The sequence below is a fragment of the Akebia trifoliata genome, chromosome 8, assembly GCF_017979445.1.
Source record: "Akebia trifoliata isolate Shusen 1 chromosome 8, ASM1797944v1, whole genome shotgun sequence".
Classification (NCBI taxonomy): domain Eukaryota; kingdom Viridiplantae; phylum Streptophyta; class Magnoliopsida; order Ranunculales; family Lardizabalaceae; genus Akebia; species Akebia trifoliata.
The window spans coordinates 20,400,378-20,422,643 of NC_141382.1; the positions used below are offsets into that span (position 1 = coordinate 20,400,378).

Genomic DNA, 22,266 nt, shown 5'->3' on the forward strand with positions numbered 1-22,266 from the left:
GCCCATTCCAAAACTTCTAACCTCATCAAAAATGATTTACAAAAAATGGACGGTTCACGATTTTTCAACTTGTAAAATGGGGCTAGAAGTTTTGGAATGAGCTGATTTTTGGTGAGGATGATCTCCTCACCGTAGAGATCATCCTCACCAAAAATCAGCCCATCCCAAGACCTCTAACCCATGTTTTGAAAAAGTGTTTGCCAATATATAAATTATGGCCGACACTCAATACAGCAGCCTTGAAAAATATATATATTTAGAATTTTTAAAGACAAAAATATGTTGTCTCGTTGTCTAGCGAGATGACTCGGCTGAGACGAATGAGATGAGATGAGATGTGCAACCGAGATTTAAAACCATGTAATCAATCATGAGACCGTCAGCGTAAGATGTAGATGATAAAGGCACAAAAAGATAGATCTCTCTCTCTCTCTCTCTCTCTCTTCTACAGCGTCAATTTCTCCATCTCTCTCCCAAGTATCTTAGCCCTCATCAAACTCCCCAACGTACTCACCACCATCTTAGCGTCCTCCCATCTATCCCCAACAGCAATCCTCTTATACAAATAGCTTTCAAACGTCATACGTTGCACATAATCATCACCACACAACTCCACCAAAGCTTCCCTACCTGCATTATTACCGTAAAAAACCCTTTGTAACAAATCCAAAAATCTGAAAGTGCTAAGGTACATCGTATCCCAGTTTTTAAGATACTCTCTCTTCAAATCCTCCTCGTTGATCATCCTCTTACCCTTGTCTGACGCTCGCACGATCGCTTCCCCACACATTCTTCCTGATTTGGCTGCGAAGTAGATACCTTCCCCAGAACATTTCGTCACGTAACCAGCCGAATCACCAATCAGTGCTACACGGCCCTTGACACGTCTCGGTCGTGGATGCTCTGGAATCGGGTGGGCTTCCACCTTAATCACCTTCCCACCTTTAATCTTCTCTTTAACTCTTTCTCTCATCCCTTTTTGATACAACTTAATATCTTGCTTCGAGCATACGGTACCAGTACCCACTGCCACGTGGTCACATTTAGGGAAGACCCATCCGTAAAAGTCAGGTGAGATATCGCTCCCAACGTACATCTCAGCGAGATTTTCATAATACGTCATTTTCTCTTCAGGTAGTTTGATTCGCTCTTGAAACGCGATGGCATAATTGTAATTTCCAGCGTCTATGGATTTGGCTACTCTACTGTTGGCTCCATCTGCGCCGATCACCACGTCTACGCAGAGAGTGTGTTTGGAGCCATTAGTATTGTAGTGGACGATATAGGGAGCATCGATGGAGGAGGAGGAGGAAGGTGGTACCTCGAGATGCGTGAAGAGGGCGGTGATGAGGTTGGCACCGTTGGATTGAGCTCGAGATCGGAGATATGAGTCGAGGATCTCACGGCGAAGCATGGCTATGTACTCGTGGGATTTAAGAGTCTTCCCGAAATCAACAGTGAGATTAGAGGGAGAGATGATCTTCATGTGGGTCACTTTGCGGTCGATCAGATCGGGAGGGATAGAGAACTCATCAAGCATACAAAGAGGAATAGCGCCTCCGCATGGCTTCGAACCGGCTGGGCTACGTTCGATAAGGAAGGTCTCGATGCCACCAGCGGAGAGGGTCTCTGCGGCGCAGGAGCCAGCTGGACCACCACCTATAACGGCGGCTCGGAGCTTACGTCCGGAGATTTGTGTGCCAGATTTAGCGGTGATGATTAGGGATTGATGTTTTTGTGGTGGGGATGATTTGGGGGTGAAGAGAGATTTCGGATGAAGAAGATGACGATGGGTTGTTAGTAGTGTTGTAGCCATTGGTGTTGTGAGATTAGGTTTAGGGTTTTGATTTCGTTATTAGAATTAGAAAAGTCAAGTGGAGGGTGTATCTATTTTTTCTCTGATAACCATCAAAGACAAAAACTGTTAATATTTTTTAATTAATTTCTTTCTAAAATGCGCGCATCTGTAAGTGTAATGCGGGTCAATGGTCGTAAAACTGTAATGGACCGCATTTCAACATTGCAACGGCTAACACGCCCACTACAACTGTTTGGCTTCAGGCGCTCCATCAATTAAAACTTACCGTTTAGATTACATAAGAAGATTATGTTTCGAGGAAGAATGATGTTGGAGTGACTTTCAACTTTACATCGATTCACACTTTGCTGATGTTGATGTGTACATAATCAAATCATACATGCTTTTCATCGAGAAACAACTGTGAAGTACCCATGCCCCCCACAAAGTGTTAATCAAGTAAATTATTAACATCACTCCAGTACGACTCTAGCTTCTACAAGATCAATACTACCCTTTTAACGAAGAATAATGATGAATGCATGTGGTTCGATATGTGGCTAACGTGGTAAGGACACAGAACCACACATCTTTTTCTTATGAATCCCGATGAAAAAGATCCACTACTACACTGAGCAGGATAAGAGGTGCTCATGTTTTAATTTTTATCGTCAGTTTTCAAGCTTTAATTTTCACGAAAAGATATGCAAAAATTTTATAAAGGTATGTAACGTCGGTTTTATGAAATATCGACGTACAAAACTCTTTCTTTTCGTGATATTTCGCGCGAACTCTAGGAAGATTTATAATGACAGCTTTTACTTAAATCGACATTATAAAAAATAATATATATTAGGTTCGTAGGGATGGTGTTGACTGATTGGGTATGTTATATCAGTTTCTATGTAGTAGCTTGATAACAACTAACGAAGATTCGAATCAGACTTCATTATATCCTATTCTTGATATTTCTTAAGCTAAATGAAACAATTATGTATTACGTTTGTAATACTTGTTTTATGTAATTCTGTTTTTCAAGTGGTAAGACTCGTCATTGGAGTAAAACCTTATGAACTATACTTGCAGGCCATCCTGTTCCAGCTAATGATGCTGTTGCTCAAGCTACTAAAGATCTCGATCTACTGTATAAGGGTAAACAAGCACTACCGGCCAAGGAAGGCATGCCTTATATCCCTTGCAAAGGTCAGACAACTCATCTTCTTAAATCCACATATTATCCCAAAAGAGTATCCCAGTGCTGCCAAGTTTTTTGAATCAAAATCAAGAATCAGAAATTCTAGGATTTGGACTCGTGTGTGCCGTCATGCACTAAGTTTGAACTAACTCTGGTGGATATGCACACATTTGCGATAACAAAAGACCTTTTGGATAAAGCGTCGCTGTAATTGTAGTAATCATTTAATGATTTCTACATGTAAAAATTGTGAATGGATGACCTTTAAAACTGAAGTTCCATATGGTGAGAAATTGATGAATTTCAGACATTTCAATGTGTTTTTAATCATAAAATAGAAGAACCAATTGATGATAGAGTAAAGCATAGCGTATAGAATGTTGTTCACCTCATAAACTATTAAAGCAAATGAGAAGACATCAATACTCTTTGCATATGCTTCTCTACGATAAACCTCAGGTGCCATATAGTGATCTGTCAAAAGAGAAGCATTAGAGAAAACTTAAAATTTTCAGAAAAAACTTAATTTTCAAGTGGTTAAAGAAATGGTATATCTCAAAGTCAGTACCGTTAAGGTGCCCTGCTTCATCTTGTAAGACATTTCTGTAAAATTAACAGAGGATAAAAGGAAATGGTGTCATGAGAATTTTTTTAAAAGCTTGCACTGAAATTAATTCTCCGAGGTATCAACAGAAGTTTAATGCGTAATGGTCCAAGTTGCAGTACCTTGGTGTCAGTGCCAACTCATTTTATTTGTTTAAAATGTATACATCCATTTTCTATCTTCTAGCCCAATAGTTATGTTAGGTGTTATGTATCCTTGTGTTAAATTTTTTGAGAATTTTGGTGTCTTCACATGTGAAGCAGATGTGCCACTAAATTAAAATTATTTTCCTTTTTTTTTTGGTTATCTGCAGGGAAAGGCTGATGAGGGAAATCAAAGTAAAAGGATGAGGATTTAAGTTATCTAACTGAGTTCAACATGATTTGTAAATTACTTTTTGAGTTTTTTTATGCTTAGTAATTTTTTCCTTACCTGCTGAGCAAGCATACCATGGCACCATGCCAATAGTGTTTGTAAAATTGGAACCTTTTACCATACACATTCTCTTGCAGCGAAAGCTTGCAAAGTCTCTCTCCCCCTTTATTTTGTCCCTTTCCACTGTTTTACTTATCACAGTTCATGTGAGCTTTACATACTTTGTGTAGTTGTTGACAGGAAAGTTGTTATTTTCCAAGTCATTTCTTTGGGATCATTCAATACTTTCCACATTAAGAGATCCCATATAGACTGGGCAAACTGGTGATATTAATTGAATCATCAAATGAGGGGCTTTTATTGGATTTTTTTTTTCTTTTTTTCTATTTCTTTTAATTTTCTGCAGGGGAGATGTGTATGTACCAGCACATGCATCTTTAATGGATCAGCCAAAGCAAAATTGAATCGCAGTCATCAGTCGCCAGCATATTTGGACTCGTTTTTAATTTTCTCTGTTGGATTATTGTGACATTTAATATTTATTATGTATTAGTTATATCTAGTTGAAGCTTTTAGACTTCAAGTCTTTAAATGGTACTACAATTGTTTGACAAGATATACCTTTTCAATAAATGTTTATCTTCTTTATTAATTTATCAAAATCAGAGTTGAGTCTACTATCTTATCTGCTGCAGCATTGCTTCTTTTAGTTACTAGAGGGATAGATGGGGCACCTACAATGATCTGAAAATGCAAACTTTTTCTTAGGAGGTTTTGCATAATTCCTGCCCTGTGGACTTGGTGCGAAGATGTAGTGGATTCAATTTTGCTTCAAGATGCCCTTGCTGCAAAGATAGATCACCTATTCTTCTCATGTGCTTTTATGGCTAAAGTATGTAGATTCTTTTATGGCTGAAGTATGTAGATTCTTCACTCTTCATCTTCTTAATTCAACGATGACAATGAATAGAAGAAAGTAAGATCACAGAGTGCAACTAAACAACGCCATTGATGCACCTTATCAGAGTGAGATAGTGAAGTAATCTAGGGATCTTTATCTCTTTGATTGCATACCATTTCCACCATAGTACTACTTAGTAATTTCATGTGAGAAAATTTTGCCCCAAGATGGTAGCAGAAAAACAACAAAAGTCTCTCTGCTTAGGTTCTCTTGTGTTCTAATATACTCATATGTTCTTAATTTCTCTTATGCAGGATGAAGGGCATCTCCTAAACGACGTTGGAATGCTGAGTGCTCCTTTTCCTAAGCACTGGAAGGAGGGAAAGAATGGGTTTTACTGTGCAGGGCTTGCAAAGAGAGGCCTGGCTGGGGTTTCAATGGATGCACAAAACATGGCTGAGGACATAAAGAAGAGTATTGGTTAGAAGAAGAAAAAACTATAGTTTTAGTATTGTTATGAAGTAGTCATGTTTATGGATGTATGAGAGAGCAAGGGAAGTTTAGGGCTACTTCTATATAGTAGCAGTTTTGGCTTGGCATAATTATATCTCCTGATGTAGTGATGTGTAAGAACAGTTTCTTTATCAATAGTAAAGTGTTGTTTTGATAGTTACAAATGAAAATTTTCATTTTTCTTCCAAAATTTATTTGGAATGCTCATAAGCAATGCCTTAAAGGTACCCTCCGACTCTGGTTTGAATGTGCTAATCCAATTATTTACCACAGTGCCACCTCAAGTTTGACAACTGCATTAGCGTCGAAGTCTTCAATATGAGCGTGAATTCCCCTGGTGACAACCTTTACCTTTCAAATGTACATAGTACCAAAAGAAATCACCAAAAATAAAAAATTAAAATTAAAATTAAAAAATCACCAAAAGAAATGCTGAAAAAAGTTGCATCAAACATACAATTGATTTCATTAGAATGGGTAAATTTCAATCTAGTACAATATCCAACTACAAGATGAATGATACAATCATAAATTCAATTCATTTATATTGGGAATAATTTCATAGCACGAACTTCCTCACAGTGGAATCAAAGATCTCTCTCAGATTCTTCTTCACAACTTCATCTACAAATACAAACTCGATCGAGTTACTCCCCAGTTGAAAGAAATCATCCTTTTCAAAACCTTTATAGTTCACATATAAACAAATAAGAATTTGGTTAAAGAATTACACCAAAAAGGAATTGTAATTTGTTATTTAAAAATATATGGTTGCAAACATCAAACCAGAATCTTAGATGACTTCAACTTTCTCCATTCTTCCTCTTCAAAGCAAATAGCATGGCCGATCCTTTGAGGAAGAAAGTCCAACATTGCTTTGAAATCCAATGCAATAAATAGAAATCCAAAATCCCTATAACCATGGAAACTAAAAACTGACCAAAACAATTAGTCTCAACTACTCATGAAGCACCTTTGGAGTAGTTCGTAGCACCACATAAACAATGTTCTCAGCAGCAAAATCTTCGATAACCTGTTCCACAAGTAAACACTGAATTTAATTGTATATGAAAGTGAAATTTTTCAAAAGAGTGATTCCCTAACTTCAGTAAAATCACCAAAGAAATAACAAAAGGTCAAACTCCAGATGTTAGTGAGAAATAAAATTATATGAATCCAATATTTGCTTTGACCACACTCGGACATAGAGCAATATACCTACCTGAAGTGCAAAGGAGATAATTACTTATGCAAATGGAACATTACTGAAGAGTACCTATTAAAAGCATAGATTATCACCACAACAACAAATCCTTATCCCAAATATTTGGGATCCACTAAATGAATCTTGTTCCTCCATTCCACTCTAATCCAAAGGCAAGGCTTCTACTACTAAGAGTGAGTACATATCTATTTTCACTATCTCCATGTATGTTCTTTTGGGTCTTCCTCTCATTCTTTTAGGGACCTTCAACTTGAATATTTCTTCTAACTGGGATCCGAATTGGCCTTTATTGAACATAGACAAACCATCTTAGCTGTTAGATCTATGCTGATCCAATGATCCCGATAAGTTGTATGGATGTTGGTTTGAGAATTTGGCCGTTGATCCCTTCCCATATAATTATATAAGTAAAAATACTAATTATATAAGTAATGAGCACTGGAGAAACACTAGAGAACCTACAATGAGATCTTACGAGCTAATAGAAGCCATACATATATCCTAAATACAAAAGATTCCAATCTGAAACCCACTCAAAACAAACATTCTAAAAACCCCTCCTCCCCCAAGTACCAATTTCATATCAACAATTCATATCACAATAACAACAAAACATATAAGAAGTACTATAAATCTATAAATAAAGTGCACAAAAAACGAACATATCCACTGATTTTGCACTTGATTTACATAAAATGTTCATTCTTTAAATGCCCTACTACTATTGCAGTTCAATAGTTAATCTGAATTTGGTACTCGGGTTCTTCATATTTGTTATGGATAAACTGCTTTGGTTTAGTATTTTTTTCGTCAATTTGCTTCTCTATGGTGTTAATTATATATCAATGCAACATGGAACCAACAAATCACAATCATAGCTATCATAACTCATGAGAAAGAAATCAAAGAAAACAAGACCATTATCCACCTTCACAGTATTTCAAAAAAAAAAAACAAAAAACAAAAAACAAGTTCTATATAAAACATATGAAACCAAATTGTGATATAAATGTCACAGAATCTCCAAATTACAAATCTTCAAGGTTCATTTAAACTAGATTTATTCCATGGAAATTCAGAACACGAGCTTGGGTTCAATAATTGGTTAAATTAAGCTGAAAAAATAAATCAAGTTTTTCTAAATCAAAGCTAGAAGAAAACAAAACATCCGAAGCAATTGAACACTAACACTGAAAAATGTTCAAAAATACCTCATTCTGAATCGAAGTAGCTGAATCAGACTGTCCGATCTTTCTTGGATCGATTCTGCAAAACGAAAGAGTATATAAGAGAGTAATAGGTCAGGGTTACTAGTGAATTGTGATTAAAACCCTAGAAATCAAGAGGAAGGAAGAAGACGAAGTTGATTCAGACCTCCAGCAAATCGTCGTCGTTAGCAGAGAGGAATCGTCGTCGTTAGCAAAGACGAAGTTGATTAAGACCTCCATAGATCATCGTCTCTTCGATCTGTGTTTTCGATGGCAGATCGAAGAGTTTGTCGATTTGGGTTTTTCGAAGAGGAACGAAGAAGAAGATGATAATCTGATATGTTTGTCGATTGAAGAGGGAGGTAGTTGCAAATAAACAAATTTCGTTCGTTTATTTCAATTGTAAAGTAAATTTCGATCTGGACCGCAGATCTAACCAAAATTGGACAGTTGAATTAATTTGTAGAGATGTGAGTATATATTTTTGTCGTCCAAACGCGGCCCTATATATATATGGGTGGCATTCTTTTGACAAAATCCTAAACAATATTCTACACAAAGCATTTTATCTTATATGGGTTAAAATTTTCAAAATCGGCTGATTTTTTGTGAGAATGATCTCTACGGTGAGAAAATCATACTCACAAAAAATCAATCAATTCTGAAACTTCTAACCCTATTTTACAAAATGAAGAATCGTGAACCGTCAATTTTTACCGTTATTTTGTAATCACTTTTCATGGGGTTAAAAGTTTCAGAATTGGCTGATTTTTTGTGAGGATGATCTACTGACTATAGAGACCATCCTCACAAAAAAACAATCTATTCCAAAACTTTTTAGTCATATAAGACAAAACTTTGTCTAAATATTGTCTAGGATTTTGTCAAAGGAATGCTAATATATATATATATATATATATATATATATATATATATATATATATAAAGTTTTTACTTATATGGCTAAAAAATTTCGAAATAGACTGATTTTTTGTGAGAATGATCTCTATACTGATCATCCTCACAAAAAATCAGTCAATTCTAAAACTTCTAACCCCATGAAAATTGGTTACAAACTAATGGTAAAATATTGACGATTTAAGATTCTTCAACTTATAAATTAGGGTTAGAAATTTTAGAATTGATTAATTATATTGTGAAGATGATTTTCTCACCATAAAGATCATTTTCACAAAAAAATCAGCCCATTCAAAAACTTTTAACTCATATAAGATAAAATACTTTGTTTAGGATTTTGTCAAAAGAACGTTACCCATGTATATATGACTTTCTCTTTTCAGCTTCAATTAAGTTATTCTTTTATTTGTGTTCCGAATCTACTCTAGTTAAATATGAAGAAAAGAAATAATTTTATAATTTCATCGAGACCGACAGTATTGGCATGGAAGGATTTTGAAAATTGTGAAAACTTCAAATTGATAAGTTAAAAAATGAAGGAAAGTAACAAGGCAGATGTAGCGCTCCCGAAACACTAACATAAAGCCTCATGTCAAATCTCGAGGTATTAGGTGGTGCCTCAAAATTTCGGCATGGTTTTCTCTGTTTATGTTAGCATTCCAAGACACTAAATACCTACTGTACCTTATAAACAATATACATTATATCCTGTATATATATATACAAAATATAATATTAGCAAAAGCCTATATACATCTAATAACGACCGATAGATCAAAGTGCGGAAGAATAAACAAAATACTAGATTATATAAAACTTCTTACTCTAACAAAAGTCTTAACGCTCAATACAAAATCCATAATACTCCTAGATGAACTGATACCACTAGGAGGTATAGCCCCATTACTCAACAGGTAACAAACTCTGGTCATCTATCTGACCTACCAGATAATCCTCACTCGTGCTCTATACCTACCTTGCAAAGTTTCGGATCTAAAACTAAAAGATAAAGAAGGAAAATGTGAGTAACAATGATTACCCAGTAGGGAAGCAAACAATTTATGCCAATAACTTCTTCTAACATGAACGAATAAACATACTGAATCATTTTAACATACGCAAAGTTTTACAAAATAAACTACGATTAACTGGTAAATATAGTCAAGGATGAGTAACTAAACATTTATAAACTCACAGTACATCAATCAATAATGCTCATTATAATATTTTCTTTTTGTACAATCTAATTGACCAAATGAAAGCATTAAACATGCATTTCATTTTATATATCAAAATAAGGCAATAGATACATAATACACAAGGGTAGAGTAGTAGAATTAGAAGTTGGGATTTACGACTACATCGTTCCCAGTCAGGACATGATATTACAATACTTTATTGACTTTTAGTTCCTAATTTTGTGGTCGATCGCTATATTTACCACACTTGGTTGACCATTTATACGACTCAAGCTGGTCATTTGACGTGACTTTAAGCAATGGGTCTTTTTTCGATGTGTCTGAACGTTCGATTATTATAGATTGTTAGTGATCACTAACTAATCATCTTTTTCTATGCCTATCAGGCGTGCATGTGATTCCCAAATATACAACTCTATTCGTGTATGACCACATTTACATTACAAGTTCATTAATAAAGATAGAAAGAAATAAATCTGGATTCTATTTGTGACTCTACTTTCATACGTGTCCCATACCACGTATGAGTTTGGTTGTCCCTACTGTACATCCCAAGATAGTTTATCACTCCGGATAATATGACAGACTATCCCTTTAGGCATTCACAAGCTCTTTGACAGTTCACAAAATAGTTATATATACATATCATTTCCTTTCTTTGAAAACAAATATGAATTTTTCTTTGAAAATAAATAAGAAATTAACATTACAGAGTTAAGAATGGATATCCAATTTCCTACCATACAATTGTGGTCACATGGCCTAAAATAAATAACAGTATAAAAAAGTAACCCAACGTCTCGCGCTAATAGAAAGTAAATAAACATGCACATCACTTCGTGACAATAGAAAGCAAATTAACCTTGGATATTTATTCATCAACCCATACATATCATCACAATGTAAAGTGCAGATATCACCCCTCGGGTGTGATTCTGACATTTTACCATTTTATACATTTTTTCCCTTTTTTCGATTCTTACACTTTTTACTTTTTCAAATACATCATTCATTTTTCAATGTTCATTCACTCAATATGAGTTCATTGAATATTAAATTCTTTTCCAAACTTTGAAATTTATTTTTATCAATTAAATTGAAAAATTACAAAATTGTGATCAAAATGGGATTTGAGTAGTGCACAAAACCCAACTAGCTGTACTAATCTAGTGAAATGTCCTACCTACGTATAATTTGTTATAAAATACAATTAAACACATCAAATATGAATGTCCGAGTGTGAATTTGAAATAACAAAAATAATTTTTTATTTTTGAAAACATATTACAAGTTTTCGTTAAAATTTTAATGCAATTTTCACAATCTATTGTTATTAATAGAAATTAAGAGTCCTTACAAATCTTTGTGCGAGAGAATTGAAGTACATGCACGAAAATCGAGATGATCAGTGGAGAAATCAAGGTGGATTGGATGTTGAGGTAACTGATTTTTGAATCTGACCTAGTGATTTTGAAGATCTTAATACCGTCGTCCTTTCTCCCTTCTACAACGGATGACGATTTAGCTTCAAAATAGATGAAATTTGATATTTAAAAGTAGAAATCCCCTTATCTCATACGAAAGATTTTTAACGAAACGGAAAGAAAAAGAAAAAGAATTGGGTGGGTTTTATAGAGGTCGACGCTGCGGACGTTTTTCCCTTCTTCATCGGAAGTTGATGACAACCTGTTTACAACAAATTTAAGGTTGAAAGTTAGGAGAAAAACAAAAATTTTAAAAATTAAACTCTTGACTGGTTTTATGCGTTAAAAGAAAATATAAATAGTGATTTTAATTTTAAAAATGATTTATATAAGTTGCAGGACGAAATCGATATTTTTTATATTATTTCGTTTGACGATAACTTGACCATCCATACTCCAAAGTGATGAATGAATACTTTATTTTGTATAATTTTTCGTTCCAGATCTAATGGTATGGTCAAATTCTATAAATTCTATCTCTAACAAAAGTTCACTTTTTCAACCTGATAGGACCCTAAAATTGACGTCATTTCCATTTTTTATGATAATTCAATTTTTTCGACTCCAAAAATGACAAGTAAATAGTCCATTTTCAATAATTTTTCGTTACGAACTCAATAGTGTGATTGAATTTTAAAAATTCTTGATCTATAAAAAAGTCATTATTTTAACTTGGTCCAACTCAAAAATCTATGATTTTGTAACTTTTCTGTTCAAACTTGCATTTGAGCGTGCTTATAGGTTAAAGTATGTTTTCTGACTATTTTAAATCCAATGGTTAGGTCAGATTTCATTAAAAATGATTTGAACAAAATCCTAATGTTTGGCCATAAGTCCCATTTTAGGATTTTCTCAAACTTCAACTATTTTTTCTCGATATACGAATAAAAAACTTAGGATTTTACAGCAGAAGCAATCACTATGTGCTATAGTTGTTGAAGTTCAATTTCAAGTCATAAATTAAGTGTTTGAAGAAACCCACAAATCGATAAGCAATCACTGTGTGCAAGCTATTGCTGATCGAAGTTCAATTATATATATTTCTGGATTAATATGACCAAGAAGCAAAAGAAAACTATATATAATATGGTTTATAACGTCGATTTTATAAAAAAAATCGACGTTATAAACTCTATATTTCACGATTTTATAAGCGATGTTATTTTCATTATTTTTTATTTCAATTATAACATCGGTTTTACAAAAAAAAAAAACTGATGTATAAAGTTAGTGGAATTTTTTGTAATATTGTATTTTAATTTTTTAAAATATAATGTTGGTTTTTAATAGTACCGACATTATATAGTTGATGGTATTTTCGTAATAATTTTAGTTTTAATTATAGCGTCTGTATTCAGTGAAATCGATGTTATAAAATTGATAGCATTTTTTTAATATTTTATTTTTAATTATAACATCAGTATTTAATGAAATCGACGTTATATTGAATTTTTTGTTTTAAACTGTAACGTCAATTTTCAATAAAATCGATGTTATATAATTTGATGACATTTTTCATAATTATGCCTTTTAATTATAATAACGATTTTAGGTAAAATCAAAGTTATACACTTTTTAAAAATTAGGGCTTTTCGTTTCATTCTCTCACTTTCGCGTTTCTGTTCTCTTGCTTTAAAACTCTTCATTTTCCCTCAATCTCTCAAGCTTGATCTACTTTCTCAATCTTTTAGCTTTCTTCTTTCTCAATCTTTGATCAACTTTCTTCTCCCTTAAGCTCTACTTAACTTGAACGACTCATATATCGATCCCTTTGTTGCCTTATACATGTCATTCTAAAACCCAACTCTCTCGAACTCGATAGGTGATGTAGATACGTAGGTTCCAAAACTTTTTGAGAGGTTTTGAGTTCATCTACACGGGTTTAGGAGTTGTCACCATTCAATTAAAATGTGAATTGACACTATAAAAGAATTTTTTTTTAATTTTGTTTTGTTGGCTTATAGTGACTCACATATCCAAAAGATAAGGGGAATGGTCTATCTAGATTTCTAAGGTAAAGAAGTTCAGTTGAGGGACAAGGAATGTCTTAGTCACCTTGTCCCACCCATCCGAAGATGGTTACTAATATATGACCATAAGTAAAGATTAGAAACTTTTAACTTGATTTTGAAAAAAAACGAAGAAAATTATGAAGAAAATTAAGAAATCAAACAACTATAGTCTAGTTCTAGAAAATAAACAAAACAAAACAATTAGCAAACTAAAACAGAAAGTGTGCTTGTTGGAATTTTTTGTGAGCCTATGATTTTGATGAGAATCCATATGGATTTCACCTTCTTAGATCCAAGGGTTCTTTTAAAATGTCATGTACTCACTTGAGAGTATCTTCTTGTTGGTTTAGTCTTTAGGAGGTTTTCATGAGTTGGACATCACCATGGAAAGACTAAGGACCTTATGCATGAGATGTGTCGTCTTTGAGACTGTTTTTATTAGCTTAAGGAGTTAAGGTGTAAATCTAGGTAGATCTATACTTTTGACCCTTAACTGTTTTAAAGAAAACAAAATAAATGTGTGTGCATGTTGTGTATGCATGTAATGGATTATAAAGAGAAAATTATCTCCGAGGAAGGATTACACTCTAGCTTTTAAGCCATTAGAAAAAAATAAAAACATCTATTCTAAAAATTTAACTTGCAATAAAAATTAAAGAAAATAAAAAACATCTACAGTAGGAATCTAAAACTTATAAGAAAAATATTATTTAAATAAAAACACTATTTATCGTCATTTTAAACAGATCGAAATCAGCTAACGTATTTTGATGAAAATTTTGGATTTTCTCCTGAAGTTCAACCTTAGATTCGTAGCGAACGGGACGCCGTCAACTTTCGATGCAAAAGAAAAAAACGTCTGCAACCTCGTCTTACAAAACCCACCCAGTTTCCTTTCGTTTTCTCTCATTTTTCACCCCGTATCGTAAAAAATCAACTATAGATAATACAGGAGTTTCGAAACTTCGACCCTAAGTTTCATTTATTTTGAGGCCAACCCGTCTTCCGTCGTAGAGAGGAGAAATGACGACAGCATTGAGATCTTCGAAATCACCGGGTCAAATTCAAAAATTAATCGTTTCAAAATTTGATTTACCTGGATTTTCGCATTGATCATCTTGATTTCTGCACATGCGCTTCGATCCTATCGTATAGATAATTATAAGGACTCTTAATTTCTATTGGTAATCGTAGATTGTGAAAATTGTATATAGGGTTTTTATAAAAAATTTATATTGGATTTAAAAATTATAGAATTTTTGTTTCGTTATTTCAAATTCACGCAAAAACTTACATATTTGATATATTTAATTGTATTTTATAACGAACTATACGTGGGTAGGATATTTTACCAGGTTATTTCCGCTAGTTGGGTTATGTGCGTTGCTCGGATCCTGTTTTAATCAAAATTTTATAAAATTTCAATGTTATTGATGAAAATGAATTTCATAGTTAGACAATGATTTAATATTCAATGAACTCATATTGAGTTAATGAATATTAGAAAGTGGATATTTTGTTTCGAAAGATTGAAAACTGTAAATATCGAAAAAAAGGAAAAGGGGATAAAACGATAAAATGTAAGAATCACACATGAGATGTGATGTCTGCATTTTATATTATAATGCTGTGTGTAGGTTGGTGAAGGGATATCCAGGATAATGATTGGTTACATGTTTATTAAAATTCTGTTGGCGTAGAAGCTCCGAGTTTTGTTATTTATTTTAGATCGGGTGGCCACAATTGCATGGTAAGAAACTGGATATCCATTCTCAACTTTGTAATGTTAATTTCTCATTTGTTTTCAAATAAATTTTTTTAATTATTTTCAAAGAAAGGAAATGATATATTTATACGTAGCTATTTTGTGAGCTGTTAAAGAGTCTATGAATGCTTGAAGAGATAGTACGTCATATCATCCAGAATGGTATACTATCCTGAGATGTACGGTAAGGACCACCAAGGTCATAAGTGGTATGGAACGCGTATGAGAGTGAAGTCACAACTAGAATTCGGGTTCATTCCACTCTATCTTTACCAGTAAATGTGTATTATAAAGGTGGTCGTATACGAACATTCTGACACATTGAAAAGAAATTCATTACTTAGGGTCACATCAAATAGCCAGTTTGAGTTGAATAAATGGTCTCGCAAGTATGATAAATAGTGAACAGTCACAAAATCAGGAACTACAATTTTATTAAGGAATATCATGTCCCAATTGGAAGCGATCCAATCGTGAATCCTAACTCTCTAATTTCACTACTCCACCATTGTGTATTATGTATCTGTTGCCTTATTTTGATATATAAAATAAAATATATGTTTAATGTTTCCATTTGGTCAATTAGATTTGTATAAAAAGAAAATGTTATAGTAGGTACTATTGATTGATATAATGTGAGTTTTAAAAAGTTTAGTTGCTCATCCTAGCTATATGTACCAGTTAATCATAGATTCTTCTATAAAACTTTGCATATTTTAAAATGATTCAGTATGTTTATTCGTTCATTTTAGAAAAGGTTATTGGCAGAAATTGTTTACTTCCCTACTAGGTAATCATTGTTACTCACCCTTTCCTTCTCTATTTTTTTTAGTTTAAGATTCAGAGCTTGGCGAGGTAGGTATAGAGCACGAGTGAGGATCATCTAGTGGGTAAAATAGACAACCAGAGTTCGTCACCTGGTGAGTATTGGGGCTATACCCCCTAGTGGTGTCGATTTGTCCAGAAGTATTATAGATTTTGTACTGAGCGTTAGGATTTTTGTTAGATTGAGGAATGTTTGTATAATCCTGTATTTTGTTTATCCTTCCACACTCTGATCTATCGTACGTTATTAGATGTATATAGGCTTCCGCTAGTAATATATTTTCTATGTATATGCAGGATAATGTATGTCGTCTATCAGGTGCAGGTTGAACGCCTTGGAAAACTAACATAAATAGAAGAGACCATGCTGAAATTTCGAGGCGCCACCTTGTGCCTCAAGATCTGACATAGGGGCTTTGTGTTAGTGTTTGGCGGGACGCCACATAAACCTTCTTGGATAATTAATTAAGAAACGTTACAAAGAACCTAATATAAGAGAGTTTATTACAGAAAATTAAATCTATCTAAAATGAAATAAAAATGAAAGCAAAATAGAAAATAAAATGGTCTTGGAGTTGTGATGATTTTTTAAGCTTTTTCTTTAAAAATTGCTCAAACCTATAAAAAGAAACAGAAAATCAAAAACTAAACAAAACAAAGAAATGAAAACAAAAATGGAAGATACTATTACAATCCAGAGATCACCAAAAAGATATTGTGAAAATTAGAGGAACAACTTCCAAAATTTTACCAACGTGCCTTGATAGTTCTAGGCGACGAGGTAATGACATCACCTTTGATCATAAGATTTTCACAGTGATCTTTTACTGGTTCACTGATTGCAATGGAAATTTTTTTGATTTTTTGTTTGAAATTTTTTTGGATTGACAGAAAATAGAAATAGAATAATAAAAATATATGGTGAAAATGAACTTTAAATAAACTTAAAACTACTACACCTTTCCCTGATAGCAACACCAAAATTCTGATGGGGCTATCGTTGTCTTTCCCATAGAAGTTATAAATGTAAATTTCCTTGACTTGTGAGACAAGTAAGGGATTGAACTTTTAGAAAAAGAGGGAAGAATTAAGCCAAGATTTCAAAATTAATCTAAGCCAACAAATAAATTAATTTTTGTATGTTTGAAATATCCAAAAGAAAATAAAACTTATTAGAAATTAAACTAATAGAAGATAAAATAAAGCTAAACTATAGAGGGAAATACTATTAGAAATGGATCCACTTAAAGAAAATTACTAAACCAAAATCTAGTTCTTAACCTCTTTATAACTCAATCATAAGGGCCTTGGTGTTAGCTCCTTAGATTGAAAGATTTAATAAGATAAATCAGATTTAAAAAAAATACTAAAGTAGAATTATTTTACTCTCTAATATGTGAATCTCTTACTACCAAATGTCTATATTAAGCATGCTACATCTTGAGCTAATATAAGAATGAAGCATCTAGGTTAAGCATAAAAAGTGTAAGAGTTTATTTCTATCCTTAATTCATAGGAGTGGATAAGTCTTGAAGAAAATTCATAAATATTAAAGAAAATTAAGAGGCAAGAAAACTAAATATAACAAAGTAATCTTACTCTAAGCTTCTCCACTTTCCAATGGAAAGGAGATTAACCTAAGATCATTGAAAGTGATAGAGAAAGATAGATGAAGAAAAACAAGCTTTACTTTATTGAATAAAGATATTTACACTCTCTTCTTTACTTTCTCACTTACAAATTTACAGAACTTTAATGGAACCTAAACTAGAAATGGAATATATAAAAGAAATAACCAAGGGCCTTAGGTTAAAGGAAGAAGGATAAAAGGCCAAGAGATGGGTTATTTTTACATTGAGAAATACTTTATTTATAGAAATCCTAGGTTCTAAAAGGATTTATTCTTAGTTGTCTTAGCTATTACGGATAAGATCACGTGCGGAATACACTTCCATGATTTTAGGGAACTCCAACCGCGGTACACCGCATTGTCAAAATGGCTCACAACGCTGTAGTTGGGTTGAAACATTGGGTCTCAAAATTTGGCCAGGATGTTTGATTGGTCCTCCAGATTGTAATGCAATGTCTATTTTTTGATTGGGGTTCCCAATTTGATGGTTTAACTTTTGATTTATATAGTGAACATATGTAAACAAGATTTTTTGACAAATGCAATTATTATGCATAATTAAGTCTAATTAACATGGAAGAATATGCAATGTGATATTTTAAGGCTTAACATGTTTACTTAATATAGAGAAATGATGACAATAACCGAGATAAATTCTTGAAAAAAATACAGATAAATCAGTGTTTTGAAATACTAATTAGATGCACACCTCAGTGTTGTCTTATCTGGTTTTAGGTTTTGAGAAAAACTTAATAGTGAGTGAGAATCAAATATTAAAGAAGGATTTTTGATGGAAAATTTAGATAAAGTTGATGGGCATTATCGACTTTTCATTACCACTTTACTTCGCCATTTTCTAATTTTGCAATTATGAAAAGCACCTCATTAGGTACTTTGCAAAATTGTGGTTGCTCACCTCAAAAATTGATCACAATTTTTTGTGAAATGGATCTAAGAGATCCAAACGAGCTTTAATAACCGCAAAAGTGCTAAAAGTGTTGTTATAAGCATTATCAAAGACCCATTTTAATTTCTAAAATGACATCTACAAGGCCTAAATCTTTCATATCAAAATTCTTTGATAAAACTCTTTTAGTATATTTAATAATATAAATGTTAGTACCCATAATTAATTTGTCATCTACATATAAATAAACAATCACGTGTGAAAAATTTATATTTTTTTAAATATATATATTTATCACAGTCATTTATTTTAAAACCATTGATCAATATTGCATTGTTAAATTTTGCATTTCATTGTTTAAGAACCTATTTTAAATCATACAAAAATTTAACTAGTTTACAAACTTTATGCTCTTGACCTTTAACCACAAATTCTTCAAGTTGATCTATGTATATTTATTTATTTAATCAGTATTTAAGAAAATAATTTTAATATCTATTTGATAGAATTTCTAATTTATACAAGGTCGTTATTACTATTAATATTCTAATTGATGTTATTCTAGTTAATGATAAATAAGTGTTAAAGAAATTTGATAATTCCTTTTGTTTATACCCTTTTAGCTACTAGTCTAGTCTTATATCTATTAATAGTCCCATTTAATTTTAAAGATCTGTTTACATCCTATTATTTTATTATTGGGAGGTAAATCCTCTAGTTCCCAAGAATGATTTTGCATTATAGATTCAATTTCACTATTAATGGCTTCTTTTTAATAAGTAGTTTTCGGATTAGACATAGTTTCTTTAAAATTATAAAATCTGGTTCAAATGAAGTTGTTACTTTATTCTTTTTACTTCTTCTAGGTTCTAAGTCATTTTCTAAGTTATTTTGATTACTACTTGAACCTACTTCAAATTTTCTTTTATGAGTATGACTAAAATTAACTTAAAGGAAAAATATCTTCATAAAATCCAGCATCTCTAGATTCAAGAATAATATTCTCAACACCTAACACATTAGATTTAAAAACAAGAAATCTATAAGCACTTCCATTGCTAGCATAACCTATAAGCACACAATCAATAGTTTTAAATTGAAGTTTAGTTCTTTTAGGTAATAAAACTATAACTTTTATTAAGCACCCCCATACTTTTAAGTATTTAAAAAATGAAAATTTACATTTTTAAAGCTCATAAGACGTTTTATCCAATTTCTTTAAAGTATTTTATTTAAAATATAATTTGCTGATAAAACTACGTCACCCCAAATTTTTTAAAGAAGACTTGAACTATTTAACATTATATTAAAAATGTCTTTTAGAGTCCTATTCTTTTTTCTGTTATGTCATTTTGTTGGGGAGTATAGGGTGCAGATGTTTGATAAATTATTCTATAATTTTCATAAAATTCATTTACAGAATTAGAATCATATTCTCCACCCCTATTTGATTTAAGAATTTTAATTTTTCTAGAAAGTTGATTTTCTATTTCATTTTTATAAATTCAAAATTTATTTAGTACTTTATCTTTACTACTTAGTAAATAAACATAACATAATCTAGTGTTATCATCAATAAAAGTAATGATATATTTTTTTTACCATATCTAATTTGAGTAAACTTAAAATCACACAAATCACTATGAATTAATGCAAGAGGTTCGTGAAATCTTTTAATAGAATGAAAGTGTTTTCTTTAAAATTTTGATTATATGCAAATTTCACATTTATATTTTTTATCTATTTCAAACTTAAGTAAAAGTTCTAATTAATCATTCTTTGCAAAGATCCAAAATTTTCATGTCCTGGTCTAACATGAAAAACATTAATAATTCAAGAATATATGCAAAAGAAACAATTTTATTATTCATTTCAACAGATACATTCAATTTGAACAATCCACAACTCAAATATCCCTTTCACACAAACATTCAATTTTTTTATTAAGACAAATTTGTTTGATTCAAACATTAATTTAAAATCCTTTTTACTCTGTAATGACACAGATACTACATTCTTTCGAATCTCTAGTACATATTGGACATCATTCAAGGTGAAAATCCTTCCTGACGTGAACTTCAACCCAATTTTTTAATATTTCGTAGTTGAGGAAGTAGAAAACTTTTTCATGTACAACTATTATCTATTCTCTACCTTATGATATATAGAGAATACATTTCTGTTAGAGTAGATGTGTCTAGTGGTCCCAAGGTCCACCCACCAATCTTTGTTATCATTCACAAAGTTTACTTCTGAAATAACTATTGAAAGATTTTCTATTTCGACCACATTCGCTTGACCAGGCTAGTTAAGTTTAAAAGAATCATGTTCCTTGCACTTTCGACAATCCTTTACTTGATGTCCATATTTCTCCCACACAAAGCATTTTCCTACCATATTCTTGAAATTTTTGTTTTGGGATCATTGTTCTTTCATTTATGATTTTTATAGGAATTGGGTTTGGGTTTAGATGAATTTTCTTCCTCAACATTTCCGTTGGACTTCATAGATGAAATCACAACTTTCTTTTCATTAGTTTTGTTATCTTCTTCGATTTTTAACCTCACAATTAAATTCTCAATATGCATTTCCTTTCATTTATGCTTAAGGTCTTTCCAAGACAGTGGAAGTTTTTCAATTATAGATGTGACTTAGAAAGGTTCACTAATTGACATACTTTCGACATTAATCTCATGAATTGAAATTTGAAAATCTTGGATTTGATTTCCAACTATTTTGGAATCTATCATTTTAAAATCTAAGAATCTAGCAGTAACAAATTTCTTTATTCCATCATCTTCCATTTTGTATTTTTTGTCTACGAATTCCTAAAGCAGTTTTGCAATTTGAATATGTGAGTACACTTTGTATAATACATTATATAGTCCATTTAGAATATAGTTTCGACGTAAGAAGTCTGAATATTTCCAAGCTTTTGATGCAACAATTATAGTCGCATCTCCCACATTCTCATTAGGAACATAAAACTTTTCTTTTAGAACATGGGCTAGATTCAAGGTAGTAAGATAAAATAACATTTTTTGTTGCTATCTTTTGAAGTCACTACCATCAAATCTTTCTAGTTTCTCTTGATGATTCATTTTCTAGAAAAATAAAAGGGATTTACACTTAATAAAATATATCTTAAGATTATTGGGTGCAAATCAGTTTTATAAGAAAATAAATCAAATAGAGATTGAATGAGAAGTTAAGTAGAATCCAAATTAAAAGTTAGGAAAGAGAGAAAAAAGAAATACAGAAAATTAAAAGAACTTATCGATTTGAAGAAACAGATTGAGATCAAGGCTTCACGTTTAACACTATGTCCTTAAGACAGATTTCGCTCCTACTTCCATGTCAACAGTTCTTAAACGTCTATCTCCTAGGATACAATGATGTATAACAGAGAGGGTAGCACTCCAGTCTTTATTTATATGGAATCCAAAAATATTTTGTACTCTCCTTAATATATCACAAATAAATAAATAAGACAATGGGAGCGATTAAACTATAATTGATTGAATGTGTTTTGACTCGAAAAGTCTCACACGAATTTACTTGAGAATAATGGAATTTATATGATCTTTTTGAATCATCACTTATTTATAAATAATGAGGAGGTCCAACGTTCTAAGAGGTGTGTCCACTAAGGGGTGTGAATAGTTAAAAGGGTGTCTCAATGGTAAAGCTTGACCAAAATTGAACCA

General features: G+C 32.1%; 1 protein-coding gene and 1 long non-coding RNA gene across 2 annotated transcripts; both read right to left on the reverse strand.

Moving 5' to 3' along the window:
- Positions 1 to 349: 349 nt before the first annotated feature.
- Positions 350 to 2,086, reverse strand: LOC147396360 (geranylgeranyl diphosphate reductase, chloroplastic-like). Its single transcript, XM_086450456.1, has one exon. The coding sequence runs from the start codon at positions 1,814 to 1,816 to the stop codon at positions 446 to 448; it is 1,371 nt and encodes a 456-aa protein (XP_086306582.1). The 5' UTR covers positions 1,817 to 2,086; the 3' UTR covers positions 350 to 445.
- Positions 2,087 to 5,819: 3,733 nt separating this feature from the next.
- Positions 5,820 to 8,203, reverse strand: LOC147396361 (uncharacterized). Its single transcript, XR_015180525.1, has 3 exons — positions 7,986 to 8,203; positions 6,173 to 7,877; positions 5,820 to 6,070 (listed from the first exon to the last, which is right to left on the reverse strand). It is a non-coding gene; the product is annotated as an uncharacterized LOC147396361 (long non-coding RNA).
- Positions 8,204 to 22,266: the final 14,063 nt, after the last annotated feature.

Excerpts from the sequence above, each read along its gene's own strand:
- LOC147396360 (XM_086450456.1), bottom strand. The coding sequence starts at position 1,816 with ATGGCTACAACACTACTAACAACCCATCGTCATCTTCTTCATCCGAAA.